Raw genomic sequence first — 21,610 nt, 5'->3', positions numbered from 1 at the left:
GGTTGCACTTTGACCTCTAAAACCAATAATGTGGTTAACAATTAATTATAAAGGCCTTCATTGATATAGTTATTGTGTTGCATAATCTTTTAGGGATCGTGGTTAAATATTCAAAATAATATGAGGGCAAACAACAGAATGAAATATGTATTACATCAAAGAGTTTAAACTAATTATAGTTTATTCCCCCAGAAAAACTTAATAATCTAATCACCATCTGATACTGAAATCCTGCTGGCCGGTTTCTATGAAAACAGTGGTGGGTGTAGGTACCTTTCTGCGACTTCCGCCAAATACCCAACTATCAGGTTCTAGACCAGCCGTTCGGTTCAGTCGTTCACCGAACGGGTACCGGCGGTACCAGGCAGGTTTTCTGTCGACAGGTCCGCCTGCTGTAGATTAGTATAGTGACGTGTTTTATATCTGTTCGGTTTTTCGACTCTAGTATTATCCACTTTTTTGTTTATTGTTACTTCAGGAACTATATTTTTCAAGGTAATGTTATTACGTTCGAATTTTACTGGTCAATATGTGTTCAGGTGTTAAGGTCGACTTTAGTGTGTTCGTCCATTTAGGTGCAAAAAAGCTGTTTTACCAAAACTGGGTAAACGTTCAAACTGACCTTAACATAAAATCAAAGTGATGTACGCGAATAGTCAAGTACCTAATAGCCTTTTCTTGTTTCTCGACCAGCAGAAAAATACCATTGAATATACAAATACAATCACATTTGCGATAAACTGTAAATCGTGTATTGTTGGATTGAGAATAGTACTTGTAAATATTCATATAAAAAAAGCGAATTATTTACATTGTTTGTCTAGAGATTCACCTGCACTAAGCTTTGAACTTGTTTTGCTGTAAAATATGGATATTGCACCTTTTGCTTCAAAAAGGCATTGGTGCGTGTAGAACGTTTATTCAGCCTCAACACCTGAGTGCATTACACCCATTATTACTAACTTTATTAACCACTGGTGTTAAGGATATCCAGCAAACAAAAGAAAAGGCTTCATATTTTGTGCCACACCTGTTAAAGATCGAATTTTAAATTTTACATTATACCTTTGTACTGGTGTGGTATTTAAGTAACACACAGATGATTAATATTCAGCTTCTTTATGGTATAGTGAGATTATAAATAAAAGGTGATGGTTTGTGAATTGCAGTTTCAATTAAACCACAAGATTTCTATGCAGCAACTTTTTCCGATATTATATTGACCGCTTCAGTGGTTTTACTCCGAAAGTTTCAAAGCCAATTTCTAATATCAAATTAAAATCACAAATCAATTTGCTGTATCAACTTGCTTTGAGTGTATTACACTTTCGTTTCTACAGTGCGTTTGTTATGTAAAATGTGTGTGTATATCAAATTTGAACCGCTTTCGGAACTAATTTTAGTTTGTAGAGTAACATTGAACCGCAGTGTAAAATAGCATGACAACTTTCATTGAATTGTGAATGAAAAAGTGAATTTTTGGTAAACTGGCTAGAAACTGGATGCAAGATCTCTAACTGGCCTATTTGTTCTCTTTTTGACGATATTTTTGTGCATCGGTTTGTTCAATCCTGAATAACTCAGTTATTTAAAACATTTACTATAGACACATAATAGGATTATAGATAGCCAATGAATGGGGCTATCCATTGGTGGAAACTGCGCATCGCTAAGTTGTACCGTTTGGCCGCTAGAGGGCGTCAAAGTTGACTAAAAATTTTCGGACATTTTCCTAAATATCTCGAAAATGGTTTAATTGATCGAGTTGAAAATTTTATTGAGTGTGGACCTCGATGAGGCGCAACTTTTTCCTAATGTACCATTTTTTTGTAAAATGTACTGTTTTTTTATAAAAAAATAAAACCAAAAATTTTGAAATTTTTCAAAGGGGCCCTTTCGATTTTTTTGGAAAAAATTTTGAATTTTTAATTTTGACTTTGACTGTGCCAATACCTTTGGATTGGTAGTAGAAAAATAACTTATAGTGTCAAAGTGACAGATTGGCTTTAATAAGGGAGCTATGACGTAAAATGTGCGTAAAAATATTTGTTCTCTTTTTGACGAAATTTTTGTGCATCGGTTTGTTCAATCCTGAATAACTCAGTTATTTAAAACATTTACTATAGACACATAATAGGATTATAGATAGCCAATGAATGGGGCTATCCATTGGTGGAAACTGCGCATCGCTAAGTTGTACCGTTTGGCCGCTAGAGGGCGTCAAAGTTGACTAAAAATTTTCGGACATTTTCCTAAATATCTCGAAAATGGTTTAATTGATCGAGTTGAAAATTTTATTGAGTGTGGACCTCGATGAGGCGCAACTTTTTCCTAACGTACCATTTTTTTGTAAAATGTACTGTTTTTTTATAAAAAAATAAAACCAAAAATTTTGAAATTTTTCAAGGTGGTGTACCCCTTTCGATTTTTTTGGAAAAAATTTTGAATTTTTAATTTTGACTTTGACTGTGCCAATACCTTTGGATTGGTAGTAGAAAAATAACTTATAGTGTCAAAATGACAGATTGGCTTTAATAAGGGAGCTATGACGTAAAATGTGCGTAAAAATGGGTTTTTATGGGTTAACTCGGAAATGGTACCACTTATTGTCAATTTGAGACCAGATTTACACTCAGGAGGTCTGAATTAGTCTATGATGTGAATTTCGTTAAGATAGTACCAACATTATGGTACTCAGATATGGAACCCATCGAGCGGTCCAAAAAATCCTCATTTGGACAAAATTTTTGTGCATCGTTTCATTCAATCGTGAATAACTCAGTTATTTAAAACATTTCCTATAGACACATAATAGGATTATAGATAGCCAATGAATGGGGCTATCCATTGGTGGAAACTGCGCACCGCTAAGTTGTACCGTTTGGCCGCTAGAGGGCGTCAAAGTTGACTTAACATTTTCGGACATTTTCTAAAAATATCTCAGAAATGGTTCAATTGATGTGTGTGTATATCAGATTTGAACCACTTTCGGAACTAATTTTAGTTTGTAGAGTAACATTGAACCGCAGTGTAAAATAGCATGACAACTTTCATTGAATTGTGAATGAAAAAGTGAATTTTTGGTAAACTGAATTTAGTAGTCACATTGTCTCTATGATCTCTAACTGGCCTATAGGTTACTTTACTTTTACTTGCATAGGATAAAACAAATGGAATTTTTAGTAGATTAATGATTTACATGATATTTATCTTAACTACTTGATAATCCTCTTTTAAGGCAACTAATTCTGTTTTTTCACTAAACAATTTTAATCAGTGTAAACAGGTACTATATAAATTGATTAAGTTTCACATCACCATCGGCTCGATAACTAATTAAAAGCCTTATACAGCTTTTTCATAACATTTTTTAGTGGTTGATAAGAGGAAAGTACTTTTTCAGCTATATTTGAAGTAAAACTGAATTTCACGACTGACTAAGCGAAGACGTTTTCTAATGCCTCTCTCTAGTTTTTTTTTCTGTATATATAAAAACAAGGCATTATATTGATTAATAATAAACGGAATTGCTATTTTGATATTTGCTAATGTAGGCACGTTTATGAAAGTAAAATTGCATCATTAAAAATGAGGAACAAGTTTTCTTAAATTTGGCCTGAACCTATAATGTGTTGTTGACCTCTTCAGCAGTTTAATTGAAATTCAGCGTTTACTGATGTCAAAATGCACTCAGTTTGAATAATACTAATATACATTTGAACATCCACTGTGAATAATTGAATAGACTAGCATAGGAAACGTGCGTATATTACAAGAATTCCTCCTTATATGACATGATCTCGATTTTTTAATAATTTTCCCACACCGGTCTCGAAAGGAAGCAAGAGGTTTCACTTTTGCCTTTACTTTGTTTTTCACTTCGTGTACTGAGCTTTTATAAATAGAAATCTGCATGAAGCAGTAGACCTAACAAAGACAGCTTCAGGCGGATGTTTTCAGTATGATATAATAACCGCAGTATATGTTACCTAGTAGATGAGTGAGAAAACTAGCATTCTTAATCGTTCAATGTCAGGTGGACTATTATTCATTTTGAAACCAGACAAGTTTTATGTTACGTAGAGTTGAACAAGTTTTGTTTTTAAATGCTGGTTTCGTGACCTACAAATTTCACGATTTTGATAATTACATCCTGTAATAATACTATTGTTTAGATATGTAGTTTTCTCGTTTTTTATGTTGGCGGAAAAATGATTTTTTGGGTCAAAGATTCTTAACAAACAAAATAGTAAACTGAGTCCTGTGATACAGGATGTTCCAAAAGCTTCTGTAAAAAAATTTGCCAGCAAAGTGTCAGGAATTTTTTTATTAATGAGTAATTCCACTGAATATGCATACAGGTGTGGTAAATCTAAAACCGACCATAGGAAAACCGTGTAACTGACAGAGAAACGTAGATAATTGCATGCGCGGGACAAAGACAGAAAACGAACAAAAACATCAAGTAGGCCATATTTTCAGCGCGCTGTTGCCAAAATCCAGCACCGTCGACAAAATTAATTTTGTTCTTGGATTATTCCATGGAAAACATTATAAATCTAGATCTCCATCTTAAATAGGAGGCCATGAAGACACAAAATTTGACATTTGATTAAAAGCTATTTCAAATATCCAAAATAATAATCCAAGAACAAAATTAATTTTGTCGACGGTGCTGGATTTTGGCAACAGCGCGCTGAAAATATGGCCTACTTGATGTTTTTTTCGTTTTCTGTCTTTGTCCCGCGCATGCAATTATCTACGTTTCTCTGTCAGTTACACGGTTTTGGATTTACCACACCTGTAGACAAGCCAACCATACAAATACAATACTTAAATTATTAACATACATGGTTTAAAGGAAACAAATTAGTTGTGTAATAAAATAATCAACTCTAAACGTTTCCCATGATTCGAGATTACCGTCGTTCATTTAACAATCCCACTACCACACGATCAGTGTCGCATTTCGACTCCCATCAATGGCTGAAAAATGTTACGGTACCACACTGACGCTTGGTACGACCATTACTGTGTAATTCGTTATTAAAACGCGACGCAATCCGCCAAATAAGTATTAAATTAAACCATCCTGTGTGACTTGGAATGCACGCCGTCTAAACTATTGTTAACCGAGCCCATATAACTCTGTGGTTGGTTCATGGACGAACGAGAAATTGTTCGATAGGTAAAGGTTGAATGATTGTTTAGCTTTTAAGATTTAGCTGCTGATTGAATGGTGATAATGTTTTGTTACTATTGCAGAATGTCCACGCTACTGAAATGGGCTCAAAACACCCAGGGCAAACTAACAAACAACAAGAACGCAACCAATGGGGAACGAAAATGGATTCATCCACCTGAAGCCTTACAAAAGGGACATATCGCTTATTTGGTGAAATTTTTAGGAAATACTCTAGTTGATGAAGCCAAAGGAATAGAGGTAGTAAAAGAAGCCATAAGGAAACTCAGGTTTTCCCAACAGCTAAGAAAAAGTGAAACGGGGGCTAAAACTAAGAAGGTCGAACTTACGGTGAGCGTTGATGGGGTAGCAATCCAGGAACCCAGGACACACAATATCATGCACCAATTCCCGTTGCACCAAATATCTTATTGCGCGGATGACAAGGGCGAGAAAAAGTTCTTCTCTTTTATAGCAAAACAGCAAAATCCTGGTACTGAGTACTTCATATAAATTTCGAAATATAAAAGTGATAATTGAAATTTCAGAGAACGAGTCTGAGGAAAAACATTCCTGCTTCGTCTTCATATCTGATAAATTGGCAGAAGAAATTACCCTAACCATAGGTCAAGCGTTCGAGTTGGCGTACAAAAGATTCCTAGAAACGTCCGGTAAAGACTTGGAAACCCAGCAGAAAGCGATAATCATTCAAGAAAAAGTGAAGAAAACTGAACAGGAGTTGAACGCGTACAAGCAACGTTTGGTCGAAATCAGTCAGATTCCCGCAATCAGGAGTGAAATTGAAGCTTACTTGAAGAAGAATAATCTAAAAAATATTCTGGACGTCGGTTCTTCAGCGATAAATAATAATGGAGTGGTGAAACAAGAGAATGGACATCAGTCACCAAAAGTTGAAACTGCTAATATCATCGATTTTAATGGAACAGGTGAGTTATTTCCAGCTCTTAATAGTTTAAACAAACATATTTCTAGTACCACCAGTACCTCCTCGAAGCGGTGATAACCTGCCTACCATAGGTACCAAACTAGAAGGTTTGTTGCTGAACGAGCTAGAACCTGATGATGATGACTTTGATCCTAGATCGTTCGAGAATAACAGCACAGCGAGTCAACCGGCTAATTTGCCTTTCAGTAAGTTTTGCCATTTCAAGGGATTAATTAACAAAGAAAACAATCAATTATAGTTGCGCCTCCTCCAAAACCGGCCAAACGAACCAATTTAACTTTGAATACTCAATTGGAGCCCAGCACACGATCTGATCAGCTGTCATTGTCCACTCCAATAACTGCCACTCCCAACAGGTACCTACTAAATGATTTCGTTTGAAACACACTAAAACTATACTTTTAACAGTACATCCAGTTCCAAAATCGACCCATTCGAAATGGGAGACTTTGGAGCGAACCTTACCACGTCCCAGGACATAGAAAACGCAATTGGTTTGTTGGATAAGCGCATTATGGAAATGAAGGTGTTTTTCATTTATTGCATTACTCAAACTGTAGTATTATCATTTTGCGGTTTCTTTTTTAGGCGGGATTTTCCAGAGGAATAAGTTTTGGAAACGACGATTTCTCGTTGGAAAGCCTGGACCCGTTGAAAAACTAAACCAGCGCTGTATACACTCAAGTATTAAGGTGATATCAAATTTATTACATGCACTTTTTTGTTGTTAATTATACACAGAGATCCTTATTCTTTGTTATTTATTTTTATACTTTGTAAATTTGCAATGCAAAATTAAATAGTGGATTATCTGAATGGTTTTTTTTTCTGCACCCTAAAGGATATGAAATAATGATAAATTCAATTGTTATATTTATTGCCTTTTCCAAATAATCAATAACATATCACGAATGGTGCAACAATCAACGCTACTCATCAAACCTCTTGGGCGTGACAAATACCGTGGTTTTCTACGACAATTTGCGCGATTCAGAAACAAATTACTTACCGATTAAGCGCATTAACACACAACAATACTAGATACGATACCACAGACGCACCGCGACCAAAGGCCGTAGAAACACCTTTCATTAAACATTTAAAATTTTAAAAACACCTTTATAAATATAGTTTTAAAGTCTACACGTACCGACCCTATTATAAATCGAACAAAAAAGACTATTAAAGCTTCATTAGTTTTTATATCGCAAGTGTATAGAAAGCGGTTTTAACACTGAAAATTGTTGTTAAATTGACACCAAAACAAATCAAATTAATAATTCATTTGATTGGTTAATTCTAACACAATTTTCTATACTGTTTGGCCATCTATCTGGTAGGATATTAAGAGCCTAGCAGTAGTTGGAACAAAATATTTTGGTCCAACTCACTGGACTATCTGTTGACTATGCTGTACAGGGTGGTCCAGTTTTAAGTGACAATAATTCACCATTTGATAGCCAATCAAAAAATAAGTTGACTTGCATTATTTCATTTTTCTGAAAAACGTCAGTCCTCCAAATTTCAATTTAAAAAATCGTTTTATAGTTTAAAACTGAACATCCAAGACTTGTGAAAGTCCAAATTTGTACTAAATAGTCTAAAAACTTGCTTTTTACTATTAGGAATGGTCTTATGATTCGCTTTCTCAGACTGCCATCCTGGTTGAGTGTCTGAAACTGGCATTCAAAAACTAAAAAAAGTCCGGAAATCAAGACAAAGATTGTATTGTGCATGTAACTCATTTTTTACAACTAAAAATAGTATAAAAGTTGACTTTTAATGCTAGAACTGACTTTACTAGGACTAAAGAGAGTCCAAAAGTATATTTTCAAGACTTTAATTGGTGTACAACTCAATTTTCTTCAACTTTCAACAAGTCAAGAAGTAAATTAAATTTTCGGACTATTTTATTTCTAAAAATTAGTTCTCAAGACTATTATTGTAGCATTTGGTACCAAAATTTTTTACTTTTATTACTGAAGAAACTTGACTTTTGGAAATAGTCTTAAACTCGATTTTTCAGTCTTAAAAAGCACTAAAAACAGTCTGAATTTCTTAGAGGTGCTACAATTTATTGCACCTATGAGTGTAGAAGTCAATTTAATAGTGAAGAAGCTTGAAATAACATTTTCAAGACTATGGTCAGTGGACACACTGGCTTTTAGGCCTGATAAGTTAAAAACTTTGTAAAGATAGTCTTGAAACTCGATTTGAGGCACTGAAAACAGCCTTAAAACACTTAAAACAGTCTAGTTTATTAAGAAATACCCGAATTTTTAGCACTGAGGTGTCTAGAAGTCGATATAATAGTGACAAAGCTTGGAATGCCATTTTAAGTCGATGAATTTTAAGTTTGCTATGTCAATAACTTGGTAAAGGTAGTCTTGAAACTCGATTTTCCAAGCTGAAAGCAGTTTTGAAGCACTAAAAATAGCCCAGAATTCGAAGAAAATTAAAAGCAAAGTAAAAAGCACGAAAAGTTAGTTTTCAAGACAAATTTCATAAATCTAATGTCAATTTCCTGCATCTAAGACTATTTTCAAGACTAAAATATTGGAAATTTGTCTTCAAATTATGAAAACTTACTTCAAATGCAAATTTTAAGCTTCTGACGTCACTTTTCATTAGTTCAGTCACATTTTGGGGTTCAAGTCAATTTTTAAGGTTTATATGTATGAATTTGTAGTAACAAATTCTTGAAAAAGTAGTTTTTATGTCTACGAGTCAATTTTTAGTATTAAAGTTTCTCGATTTGCATGAAAACTGGCCACAATAATATTTTTAAACTTCTTAAGTGAATTTTCGGCTTCCAAGACAATTTTTAAGTTGGGTTGGGTTAGTTTTGGGTCTTTGACCGTAATAACGTGTAATAAAGTGCTTGTTCCAAATTTGATTAATATTGCTCCAACGGTTTGACAGTTATGACAAAAAAAAAACGATTTTTTAAACAGAAATTTGACTGAACTTATTTTTTAATTGGCTATGGATTGGTGAATTATTGACATTTAAAACTGGACCACCCTGTATAAACGAAAGCTTATTAGAGGCGAGCCTACACTTGCGATAAACATTATTAAATATTATAGAGGATAATTGAAGACTGAACTTAAGGTATCAGCGGACAAAATGATAATAAAACTGTACTGACTAGACTGTAAAATATTTGATTTAAGGTTATGTTATAACCAACTTCGTTGAAATGGACACAAACTTTCCATAAATATTCAGCCTTTGTGACAATATTCAGAGATTAACAATACAAAAAAACAACGAATCTGTAATGTAAAACATTCACACATTCTAGGTTCTTAGTACGGTATAAAAAGTTGTATGACAATAAAATTGAGAGAGTCCTAATCAAAGTTGTTGGCAATAAACTGAAAAGTATAAACTTAAGTTAAAGAAAAATCAATAAGTTTTTGCTTTAGTTTAAGTATAGCTTTTGTTTTTAAAACTATCTTGTGCTACTAAAGAATGTAATAATTGGAAGTATAAATTTTGTATAAGAAACTAGATAAAATAATCAAAAAACTAATAATCTGTCTCACTGAGACTACAAACACCATTTTGTCCGCCGCCCTTAGAACCAGTCGACCTCAACATAACAGCATCAACAAACGAACCTTACACATTTATAACAAGTTACGTAGATTTATTTTATTGTCACCAGAGGGACTCGAACTGCATATTACTGAAACCGGGCCTCTCCCGCAACTCCCAATACTTCCCATTGTACTCCCAAAGGTCATTTCGAGGATTGGAGAACCAACGGGGCTCGTGCGTAATACCGAGCTCTTCGCGACGCTTACGTCGTTCTCTTTGCGCGTTTTCTAACTGGAGTTTTAAAGTTTCGGCAGTGTCGATGTCACCTTCTTCTAAGGCTTTTTGATCCGGTCTAAACCTGGAATATATTTTTTATTATACTTAACAGAAAATACTACATTTTCAACTGTTTATAAAATACAGTAAATATGACATTTTCGGAACAACGCACGGAAATTTTTTCCCGATCCCTCTTTCCGTGCGCTTAATAATAAACATAGATATCCATGATACTAGATATCCTATGGCAACCCGAAGAAAAAACAGAAACGAGTAATGTGTCTATAGCAACGATTTATTTATTAATTACAAATTTTATTTTCTGTCAGTGAAAATTAAGTATTTATGTATTTATTACATTTTGCAAAAATGAATTCAGATTGTGAAGAAAATCGGGATATTCCCAAAAATATCTTACAACGAGCGGCAGAAGTGAGTGCAGATTTATTACCAGTGAAATCCAGGTTGAGATATGAACAAGAATATAACAGTTTTACCGAATGGCGGACTCAGAAACGAATCAAAATTGTGAGTGACGATATTCTTTTAGTATATTTTTCTGAAAAAGCCAACACTATGAAATCCTCCACTTTATGGAGTCGATTCTCTATGTTAAAGAGTTGTTTGGCAATAAAAGAAAATACTCACCATCAATATCCAAAAACGATTGCTTTTTTGAAACGACAAGCTGTAGGATATATACCAAAGAAATCCAAGATTCTTACAGCAGAACAAGTAACCAAATTTTTATGTGAAGCTTCAGATGGAGAATATCTACTAGCAAAAGTAATTTTAGTGTTTGGCATCTTCGGTGCATGCCGCAGAGATGATTTAATACGTTTGAGTTTAGATAATGTGGAAGATAATGGGCGTTTCCTTGTCGTGTTCTTACGAGATGGAAAAACTCACAGGTCAAGAAGTTTTACCATTACCAATGAAAATTGCAAATTCGATCCCTGTACAATTTACCGTAAATACGCAGATCTCCGCCCTAAACATATGGAGAGTAGAAGATTATTTGTTGCATACCGAAACCAAAGATGTTACGCTCAACATGTTGGGTGCCATACTATCAGTGGTATTCCAAAACTTGTTGCAAAATACCTAAAACTAAAAAATCCCGAAGAATATACCGGACAAGGGCTAAGGCGCTCTTCGGCAACCATGTTGGTGGAAAACGGCGATGATTTGCTCACTTTGAAAAGACACGGAGGATGGCTTTCTTCCAATGTAGCAGAAGGATATATAGAAGAGTCCATACAAAGAAAAATTGAAGTATCACGGAAGTTGTTTAGACCTTGTAACTTGGAAACTACAACATCTGTAACAGTCAATCAAGAGAACCAAAGCACACACGAACACTCCGCTTCAACATCTTTAGCAGAGTCTTTAGTTCAACAAAAAGAAATGCAAAAGGGATTGAGCTTCAACAATAATACGAATTGTACAATAAATATTACTATTAATAATAACGGTTCTGTCCAAAATTAATTTTCTTAGAATTACCTACTTGTATTTTTTTTGTTAATTTGAGTTGTATGTACTTACATTTTTACTGTTTTAAAAATAAAAATAAATATTCCCGATTTTCTTAATAATATTTTGCGATATTTTTTGTTTATGTTGATTTCAGGTACAATAAAAAAGTATAATAAAAAATATCGTTCATTACTCGTCCAGAAATGGATTTTCCGTTCTTGCATAACTTCCCGTGTTCGGCTGCGCCTCACACGAGAATTTGTCACGCGCGCACGGAAAAATCCTCATTTCTGTACTGGTAATGAAATATACTATTTTATTATACTTAACAGAAAATACTACATTTTCAACTGTTTATAAAATACAGTAAATATGACATTTTCGGAACAGCGCACGGAAAATTTTTCCCGATCCCTCTTTCCGTGCGCTTAATAATAAACATAGATATCCATGATACTAGATATCCTATGGCAACCCGAAGAAAAAAAAGAAACGAGTAATGTGTCTATAGCAACGATTTATTTATTAATGACAAATTTTATTTTCTGTCAGTGAAAATTAAGTATTTATGTATTTATTACATTTTGCAAAAATGAATTCAGATTGTGAAGAAAATCGGGATATTCCCGGAAATATCTTATTATAATAACGAGCGGCAGAAGTGAGTGCAGATTTATTACCAGTGAAATCCAGGTTGAGATATGAACAAGAATATAACAGTTTTACCGAATGGCGGACTCAGAAACGAATCAAAATTGTGAGTGACGATATTCTTTTAGTATATTTTTCTGAAAAAGCCAACACTATGAAATCCTCCATTTTATGGAGTCGATTCTCTATGTTAAAGAGTTGTTTGGCAATAAAAGAAAATACTCACCATCAATATCCAAAAACGATTGCTTTTTTGAAACGACAAGCTGTAGGATATATACCAAAGAAATCCAAGATTCTTACAGCAGAACAAGTAACCAAATTTTTATGTGAAGCTTCAGATGGAGAATATCTACTAGCAAAAGTAATTTTAGTGTTTGGCATCTTCGGTGCATGCCGCAGAGATGATTTAATACGTTTGAGTTTAGATGATGTGGAAGATAATGGGCGTTTCCTTGTCGTGTTCTTACGAGATGGAAAAACTCACAGGTCAAGAAGTTTTACCATTACCAATGAAAATTGCAAATTCGATCCCTGTACAATTTACCGTAAATACGCAGATCTCCGCCCTAAACATATGGAGAGTAGAAGATTATTTGTTGCATACCGAAACCAAAGATGTTACGCTCAACATGTTGGGTGCCATACTATCAGTGGTATTCCAAAACTTGTTGCAAAATACCTAAAACTAAAAAATCCCGAAAAATATACCGGACATGGGCTAAGGCGCTCTTCGGCAATCATGTTGGTGGAAAACGGCGGTGATTTGCTCACTTTGAAAAGACACGGAGGATGGCTTACTTCCAATGTAGCAGAAGGATATATAGAAGAGTCCATACAAAGAAAAATTGAAATATCACGGAAGTTGTTTAGCCCTTGTAACTTGGAAACTACAACATCTGTAACAGTCAATCAAGAGAACCAAAGCACACACGAACACTCCGCTTCAACATCTTTAGAAGAGTCTTTAGTTCAACAAAAAGAAATGCAAAAGGGATTGAGCTTCAACAATAATACGAATTGTACAATAAATATTACTATTAATAATAACGGTTCTGTCCAAAATTAATTTTCTTAGAATTACTTACTTGTATTTTTTTTTGTTAATTTGAATTGTATGTACTTACATTTTTACTGTTTTAAAAATAAAAATAAATATTCCCGATTTTCTTAATAATTTTTTGCGATATTTTTTGTTTATGTTGATTTCAGGTACCTAAGTATAATAAAAAATATCGTTCATTACTCGTCCAGAAATGGATTTTCCGTTCTTGCATGACTTCCCGTGTTCGGCTGCGCCTCACACGAGAATTTGTCACGCGCGCACGGAAAAATCCTCATTTCTGTACTGGTAATGAAATATACTATTTCTAATTTGTTTTAACCTGTGATTGTTACAACGTAACATTTTCTGTGTAAAGCTGGGTTTATACAGCGCACAATGCATAACTTAATGCATAACATAGAAAGTTGGCTTTACAGTAATGCCTACTGTCGTTTATACAGCGCACAACACTTGCACAATACGAAAGTTCATAATTTTTAACTTTCTATGCAATTCTTATGCGAAAACAGCTGTACGCATGCGCAAAATTTTGTAATGTCATATTTTGACATCCGCCGTCCGTCATTGTATTGTGTTATTGTTTTGTTTATGAATGGTGGATTTGGATTGTTCAAGAATTATGGTTTGTTGTTGATTTTGTATTTGTGATTTTTTGGTCATTTAGTGCAATAAAAACAGTTGAAGTGTCTACGGAAAAAACAGAGTTTAGTGGTAAAAATTATCTAGAGCTAATCAGTTTCTCTTTACATCAAGAATTTATTAAACAATTGCAGATGGAACATTGGCAACAATTGGGGCTTCTACTCTTGATGGGTGCTGCAGCTACAGCATTAAGCTTATAGATGTCAAGAAAAGGAGAATACGGAGGTTTAAAACGCGACCTATGAATAGAAAACGCAATGAACATAGTGTTTTTGAAAAGATAGTTTAGTTTGCAGAAAAACATGATACAGAGCAGTTTTTCAAATATACGCGTATGACTCCAGAACTGTTCCATAAGTTATTAGCTCTTGTGGGGTCATTCCTGCAGAAAGACAAGACAAAAAATCCAATTAGCCCAAAACAACGTCTTGCCCTCACTTTGCAGTAAGTATATTCTCAATTCCAAATAAAAATGTGTAGTATTGCCAGTTCTGTTTTTCAGTTATTTATCAGAAGGTTATTCTATGCAGGAAATAGCATGGAATAATAGGAATAATAACACCTGAACCCTGCCATCTTGTGTTGCCAGTGGTGGTTGGAATCATCAGGGATGGCATGGTCGGTTTGTGTTGGCTTTCTAAATATGGAGAATTCTATATATTGTTGTACAAATGCTTTTTTTTCCCCTTTTCCAACTTTACAACAGCAAGCACATCTTTTTTACTGACAGAAAAATAACATTTCACATTGCAATGACATTTATCACGTGTTGTCATAAGCTTTTTTCATTGGTTAAAAATTATATGTTGTGCGACTGTATAAACACCAAAAAGAAACCCTTGTGATTTCTTGTGCAATGTTATGCATTGTGCGCTGTATAAACCCAGCTTAACAATTTGTTTCAATCAATATCGATAAAACTTACCTAGTGTCGGTGGGAGGTAAAATAGAAGAATTCGGACCCAACTCGTTCAATTCAATAGCAAACCGCGTGAATCCATAATAGAGCTCGTGGTTCTCCGGTAAATTGCCTGCACGCCAAATGCACCTCGCTGAGGGTGCAACACCGCAATATAGCGATTCGGACCACTTGCCAAACAGACGGCAAACTGGCTTGCCTGCTTCATCGTACACTGCTCCTACGACCTAAATAAACATCTTCATAGCAATATCGAAAAAACCGTATTAATACCATACTTCGTGTCGCTTCGACGACCAATAACTAGCTTTCGAAAAAGTGAGTTTACACGTAATCTTGCCACCGTCGATTTTCAGTTCTCCGTATTGATCTACCCATCGTTGGTTGCTAAACAGGTTGTGAACGCACGTCGTCACCTTGTTCCAGGTGTAAACGTCCCCCGTTTTCGGTAACATTACCCGCACAAAACCGACAGGCTGAAACTCCATACTTTTTCCCCAGAATTTTGTTTTAATACGCGCATCCTGCCAGAAAGTAAAATTGGAACTTTCTGCGTGACAGGCACTGACTGGTGGATGATGAGACACTTGCTCCGCTATAAATCGAAACCCTCGATCTTCTCTGATACACTCATAAGTTTCTCCCAGTAAAGGATTGAAAGGTTTATTTCCGGCTCTACTTAACGTGCTAGCGTAAGCGGATACGGCAAACGCAGCCACCTGCACCATTCGTTCGTAAGGATCTTCGGTGTTAGCGGCTCGATCTAACAATTCCGAATACTCCAGTTCTTCGCACAATCTTTGAAGAGCGTTCAGCGGCTCGTTTAATGCCACCGGCATACTCACTTGAGACAAATCCTTACCTGAAGTCGTTTGCGTAAGAGTTGTACAAAAAGACAAAAACGAATACTAACCTATATTTTTACTGAGTAGATTCCATAAAGACAGACCACCCGTATGTGGTCTGGGGGCTGGTAAAACGGTTCTTCTACCTGTCAAACTTTGATCGCCCATCTCTGGAAATTAAGCCACAATTAAGTGATTTTAGAAAAGCAGAAGACATTTAAACTCCTCTACTTCGATTATTTAAGGTTATTATTTTTAGTGTCAATTAAAAGTCTACAGTTAAAAACAAATAAAGTCGATATAGTCAGTGAATTCTAAAGTTGCCCCACAATTACCAACAAAAACCTATGTGGGTGATTAAAAATGTGATATGGATTGATTTTCAAAATGATTATAGTTTTAGGTTATTACAAGGCAGGGACTACGATAAATTTTAAAGTATATGACCAACCAATCAATTTTTATACAGTGCGGTCCAGTTTTAAATGTCAATAATTCACCAATCCATAGCCAATAAAAAAATAAGTTGACATTTATTATGTCATTTTCCTGAAAAGTGCTTCGTAAGGAAAATACAGTCCTTCAAATTTCTGTTTAAAAAATCGTTTTTTTTTTGTCATAACTGTCAGACCGTTGGAGTACGTTATTACGGTCAAAGACCCAAAACTAACCCAACCCAACTTAAAAATTGTCTTGGAAACGGAAAATTCACTTAAGAAGTTTAAAACATATTATTGTAGCCAGTTTTCATAGTTTCCAGACAAACTAAAAGACTTTAGTTTTGAAAATTGACTTTTCATGCAAATCGAGAGACTTTAATACTGAAAATTGACTTGTAGACATAAAAAGTAAGTACTTTTTCAAGAATTTGTTACTACAAATTCATACATTTAAACCTTAAAAATTGACTTGAACCCCAAAATGTGACTGAACTAATGAAAAGTGACATCAGAAGCTTAAAATTTGCATTTGAAGTAAGTTTTCATAATTTGAAGACAAATTTCAATATTTTAGTCTTGAAAATAGTCTTAGATGCAGGACATTAACATTAGATTCATGAAAATTGTCTTGAAAACGAACTTTTCGTGCTTTTTATTTTGCTTTTAATTTTCTTCGAATTCTGGACTATTTTTATTGCTTCAAAACTGCTTTCAGCTTGGAAAATCGAGTTTCAAGACTATCTTCACCAAGTTATTGACATAGCAAACTTAAAAAACAAGTTTTACATTCTTCATAGACTTAAAATAGCATTCGAAGCTTTGTCACTATTAAATCGACTTCTAGACACCTCAGTGCTAAAAATTCGGGTATTTCTTAATAAACTAGACTGTTTTTAGTGTTTTAAGGCTGTTTTCAGTGCCTCAAATCGAGTTTCAAGACTTTCTCTACAAAGTTTTTGACTTATCAGACCTAAAAGCCAGTGTGTCCACTGACCATAGTCTTGAAAATGTTATTTCAAGCTTCTTCACTATTAAATTGACTTCTACACTCATAGAGAAGCTACAATCTCTAAGAAATTCAGACTGTTTTTAGTGCTTTTTAAGACTGAAAAATCGAGTTTAAGACTATTTTCAAAAGTCAAGTTTCTTCAGTAATAAAAGTAAAAAATGTTGGTACCAAATGCTACAATAAGAGTCTTGAGAACTAATTTTTAGAAATAAAATAGTCCGAAAACTTAATTTACTTCTTGACTTGTTGAAAGTTGAAGAAAATTGAGTTGTACACCAATTAAAGTCTTGAAAATATACTTTTGGACTCTCTTTAGTCCTAGTAAAGTCAGTTCTAGCATTAAAAGTCAACTTTTATACTATTTTTGGTAGTAAAAAATGAGTTTCATGCACAATACAATCTTTGTCTTGATTTCCCGACTTTTTTTAGTTCTTGAATGCCAGTTTCAGACACTCAACCAGGATGGCAGTCTGAGAAAGCGAATCATAAGACCATTCCTAGTAGTAAAAAAGTTTTTAGACTATTCAGTACAAATTTGGTCTTTCACAAGTCTTGGATGTTCAGTTTTAAACTCTAAAACGATTTTTTAAAATGAAATTTGGAGGACTGCATCTTCCTTAGGAAACGTTTTTCAGGAAAATGACATAAAGCAAGTCAACTTATTTTTTGAATAGCTATCAAATGGTGAATTATTGACACTTAAAACTGTATACCAACAATTAAACATTTCTTAAAAGGTTAAGAACACTTCTCTGACACTTTCATAATTGTGACGCAACAGTCAGAAATCACTGAACTATGACAAACATCAAAGTAAAATAGGATGACGTAACAAAGTAACAAAAATGCGACAAATAAAGATACAAGTCTCACCTCCAGTATCCAAATTCGAAACCGGATTATCCAATTCAGTCCCCAACTCAGATTCTGTACTAACACTACCCTCACCACTCGAAAACGAATCGGCTTCCGAACTACTTTCAGATCTAGTTCTCACCTGAGAAATTCTACTTTAACACCCACAATTCTCAGACAATTGATCTCTCACCTCACTTTCTTCATCTCGTTCGTCGTCTCCAGGCTCAAAAATTGCGGTTTTTTCAGCTAGAGAATCTTCAGCGTCAAAAAACTCGGTGGCACTCACACAGGACGAGCTGTAACTCAACGAACTGCTGTATGGTTGTCCCTGAAATCGATCCTCCCAAGTCAAATATCGTTCCAAAACCGTTGCAAACACTTACTTTCTCTTTTAACGCATCCAAACATGATACCTCTTCTAAATTGGAAGCCTCGTGGATTTTCAGAAGGCGATTCTTCAAGTCCAAATTTTGTTTGAGAATCTTACTGAGATCGTCTTTAAGGCTGATCGTATTCTGGCTGCTTGCACTATTGAATAAACCGCACGGTTCTGAGTCTAGAGAGGCTTTCAAGCGTTCTCTTTCGGAGTTTAGAGTGTTCATCAGGCTTTTAACCTCCGCAAGCACTGTAAGATTTGCTTTGCTGTATTGCCCTTTGGTTCAGAATTAAAAGGTCTTACCGTTTTTACCTAAACTAATAAATTCATCCCTAAGATGAAGGTCTGCTGGCAGCGATATAGCGTCGAAATTACTAACATTATCGGAAGTTAAAGAATCTGGACCTGGGGTAGGCACCGGAAGTGACGAACACAAAGTGTTAATTTGCTGGTGGGAAACCGAAAGCATCGACAAGGAGTTTGCCTAAAATTTCACCACCCTTAATACAGAAAAAGTTTGAAAATTGTGGGGTGCCACTCACAGATAAGGGTGAGATGTTATCAGCATCCGACACCATGGTAGATTTGTTAAATTGTATACTAAGATCCACGCTGTTGGTTTTTGTTTTCTTTTTTCTAAGGCCGAATTTTCTTCTGTCCTTTTTGACATTGGGAGAAGCAGTTTCGATTGTCTAATTACATTAAAATGACGTTAAGCAAAGTGAATTTATATACAGAACAGTGTTAGCACTTATATAGTTTAGTATAGTTAGTTTAACAGTTTTTTTTTACTTTATAACTATAGATAAACCTCTCAGTTGCACACACCTCCAAAGTAACAGCATTCTCCAACTGTTGTAAGATTGATCTCATTCTTAGCAAAGTTTTCTCAATTTCAACTGCATTTCTCTGACATTTATCCAAAGTAGACACCGATTCCTGCACCCAAAGATTAACTCTTCCAGTGTTGTTTGACTTTACCTTCCTCCTTAGTGAGTTTTTCTTAGAGTCAATGTCAGCAGGCAAGTTGAGCCCTTTAACTTAATTAATTAAATAACAGAGTTATAGTGAGGTAAATGTGTTGTTATACCGTGCATTCGGTCCGTGGAAGAAAATAAATTCCCAACATTAGTACCGTATGTAATAATGTGTTGCCGATAAAGTCGATGGGCGGTCAACTGTTGTACCCACCCAGTAAAAATATCATCAGTTTTAGCTTTCAGGTGGTAAATGAACTCTTCAGCGTCAATATCAACGCGACGCCGTCGCGCTTTTGTGGTAATCACAGACAGTCCAATATCAAGAGTACCATGTAGCTTACCCTTTTTAATGTCAATAGGATTTTTTCCGTAAATCAAAATGCCCTTATCCAGAATAAAATACCGCTAGAATGATACATAATAAGTCCAACCATTATGCAAATTAATGTGCATACCTTATGCCAGCCTTTTAAAGGCCATTTCCGTTTTTTGTGCAAATAACCACTGAACAAATTGGGTTTGTTTTCAAACCGTTGCCCATCTTTCAAACCAGCCATTATTTCCCACTCTGAACCTTTTCTATTACGTTTCTTCCTAGCTTCCGTTTGAAACGTTTGATTTTGTTCTGTTCCGCTATCCGCACTTAAACTATTCGTCTCTAGACTAGCATCAGAATCACTTACTTGTGTTGTAGAATTTAAGACTTTTGATCTGACTCTAATAAATTCGGGGCTTTTCTTCTCACTGGTTGCCATTCCGACTATTTGTTACTCTACAATAAGTGTGTGTACTGTAGCAGTTTAAATTTGACTGTTGGATGTAGGGTAAAAGTCAGTTTAGAAGGCTTAAATTAATGACTGCAATTACAGTTTGATTATCGGTCAGAAAAACTAAAAACGCGGAAAGTCAATCCACTTAATGCTGGTTAAGTAGGGGGTTATTGTCTTACTAGACAATTTGTAAAGTTAATAGAATTCAACGTGGAAAAGGTGGCATAATGGAATTAATAAAAATACAGCTATTATTAGAACTTGATGAGCTCCACTAGCTAAAAATTATGTAAGCTGTGTTTTACACACTCTGTTGAAAAACTGTGTTTGCTTTAGGTTAAAATACCTAATAGCAATAATCAACTGCTTTTAAGTAACCATTAGATATATTACCGAGTTATCAATTTTGATAGGAGTATAAATGAGTATCTATCTTCTCCTGTATATGACAAATCATTTGAAAATACTAATGCAAATTTATATCTGTCTGCAGTAAATATGTATTCAAGATAAAAACATTTTACCATTCATCAACTTCTATAAGTTACTTTGGATTATACAAGACTTCAAATAAAACCAGATAGGTACACCACATATTAAAATATAAAAATAAAATTTATTCTCAGAATTATCATACTTAGAATACATAAATTTTACTGTTGTTAGTAGATGTTTGCAAATGGATTTACTACCTCACTTACCTAAATGTGTGTAAACAGCTGATGTACATAAAGCACAAAATTCAGCATTGAACTTTAGCTGAATAATTAATTCCTAATTGATTTGCAAATTTTCTGAAATGTGCTATTGTATTAAATTAACATGATATCACACGAACAAATATGAAACTGGTTGTGATTGCTTGGATAATTAAACTTGTTTGGTAAAGATTAAAACTGAACCAGAATAATGGATAAATTTAATTTAAAAAACAGTACTAGAAAATTAGTGGTTTTCACTTAACAGTAAAGTCACCACTAAATATAAACTTGTGACCTAGGAGTAGCAACTACCTAGAACAATACAACCTTGAAACTTGAATGAATTAAGAGGAATCATTAAATATAATTCCATCTTCACTAGATCTGGGGCTACAAGTAACAAGCAAAACCAGATTTCAAACAAATTAGATAATTTGTGTCAAGGTACAGAGATGCCAATAGTTCAATGTAGAAATTTATGAAAATACAAACTTAACAGGAAATGTCACTTACCGGTAGTATAGCAAGCACTGCAAGCAGAATATTGATTATTCAACGCTCAGCAATAGCCGCAAAGACAATTTACCTTTGCAGTTTAAAAGGATATAATCAAGAACAATTTGCCAAAACTGTTTGCTGCAATTGAGTTTCTTCTGGAAGCAGCATTTAAATAGGTCCTAGAGTCAGATAGTCATGTGTCTGAATGATTTGTTAAAAAGTAGCTATGAGAAGGACAAGTTAAATAAGTTTAAACCATATTAATATAGAAAAGAATTAGAAAATAAAGTTTTTAAACATCCCACAATACAAATACAAAAATTGAAGTAATTTTTTTTTCTTGACCGAGTACTTTGACAATGACAAAGTTCAAAGTGAATGCCAGTTGACAGTTATCAACGT

General features: G+C 34.5%; 2 protein-coding genes and 1 long non-coding RNA gene across 6 annotated transcripts; 2 read left to right on the top strand and 1 right to left on the bottom strand.

Annotated features, from left to right (window-relative positions):
* Window positions 1–306: 306 nt before the first annotated feature.
* ced-6 (PTB domain-containing adapter protein ced-6) lies at window positions 307–6,965 on the top strand. 2 transcript variants are annotated; one of them, XM_081979843.1, is made up of 7 exons: window positions 307–495; window positions 5,266–5,675; window positions 5,731–6,129; window positions 6,185–6,334; window positions 6,388–6,505; window positions 6,558–6,675; window positions 6,738–6,965. In XM_081979843.1, exons 2-7 carry the CDS (start codon window positions 5,267–5,269, stop codon window positions 6,810–6,812), a joined length of 1,269 nt encoding a protein of 422 aa, XP_081835969.1. In that variant the 5' UTR covers window positions 307–495; window position 5,266; the 3' UTR covers window positions 6,813–6,965. The 2 variants fall into 2 exon arrangements, with proteins under 2 accessions (XP_081835969.1, XP_081835968.1); XM_081979842.1 differs by having other exon boundaries at window positions 309–495; window positions 6,176–6,334.
* Window positions 6,966–7,009: 44 nt separating this feature from the next.
* Window positions 7,010–21,551, bottom strand: LOC145729171 (oxysterol-binding protein-related protein 6-like). 3 transcript variants are annotated; one of them, XM_081979827.1, is made up of 13 exons: window positions 21,224–21,550; window positions 19,695–20,011; window positions 19,350–19,644; window positions 19,088–19,299; window positions 18,802–18,951; window positions 18,563–18,743; window positions 18,267–18,508; window positions 18,074–18,211; window positions 17,899–18,022; window positions 15,645–15,746; window positions 15,010–15,593; window positions 14,738–14,958; window positions 7,010–10,053 (listed from the first exon to the last, which is right to left on the bottom strand). In XM_081979827.1, exons 2-13 carry the CDS (start codon window positions 19,992–19,994, stop codon window positions 9,816–9,818), a joined length of 2,787 nt encoding a protein of 928 aa, XP_081835953.1. In that variant the 5' UTR covers window positions 19,995–20,011; window positions 21,224–21,550; the 3' UTR covers window positions 7,010–9,815. The 3 variants fall into 3 exon arrangements, with proteins under 3 accessions (XP_081835953.1, XP_081835954.1, XP_081835955.1); XM_081979828.1 differs by having other exon boundaries at window positions 19,088–19,293; XM_081979829.1 differs by lacking the exon at window positions 18,802–18,951 and having other exon boundaries at window positions 21,224–21,551.
* On the top strand, window positions 13,761–14,497 carry LOC145729188 (uncharacterized). Its single transcript, XR_014178295.1, has 3 exons — window positions 13,761–13,881; window positions 13,944–14,256; window positions 14,315–14,497. It is a non-coding gene; the product is annotated as an uncharacterized LOC145729188 (long non-coding RNA).
* Window positions 21,552–21,610: the final 59 nt, after the last annotated feature.

Source organism: Ips typographus, linkage group LG5, assembly GCF_016097725.1.
Source record: "Ips typographus isolate SLU linkage group LG5, UJ_Ityp_2.0, whole genome shotgun sequence".
Lineage (NCBI taxonomy): Eukaryota > Metazoa > Arthropoda > Insecta > Coleoptera > Curculionidae > Ips > Ips typographus.
The sequence above is the reverse complement of the archived record's forward strand: the minus strand, read 5'-3'. Positions and strand labels throughout refer to the sequence as shown.

Excerpts from the sequence above, each read along its gene's own strand:
- ced-6 (XM_081979842.1), top strand. The coding sequence starts at position 5,267 with ATGTCCACGCTACTGAAATGGGCTCAAAACACCCAGGGCAAACTAACA. Across the intron at positions 5,676-5,730 it reads AGCAAAACAGCAAAATCCTG|AGAACGAGTCTGAGGAAAAA; the intron begins GTACTGAGTACT and ends TTGAAATTTCAG. Across the intron at positions 6,335-6,387 it reads ACCGGCTAATTTGCCTTTCA|TTGCGCCTCCTCCAAAACCG; the intron begins GTAAGTTTTGCC and ends AATCAATTATAG.
- LOC145729171 (XM_081979827.1), bottom strand. The coding sequence starts at position 19,994 with ATGGCAACCAGTGAGAAGAAAAGCCCCGAATTTATTAGAGTCAGATCA. Across the intron at positions 18,509-18,562 it reads TATTAGTTTAGGTAAAAACG|TGCTTGCGGAGGTTAAAAGC; the intron begins GTAAGACCTTTT and ends CAAATCTTACAG. Across the intron at positions 15,594-15,644 it reads TCTACTCAGTAAAAATATAG|GTAAGGATTTGTCTCAAGTG; the intron begins GTTAGTATTCGT and ends AAACGACTTCAG.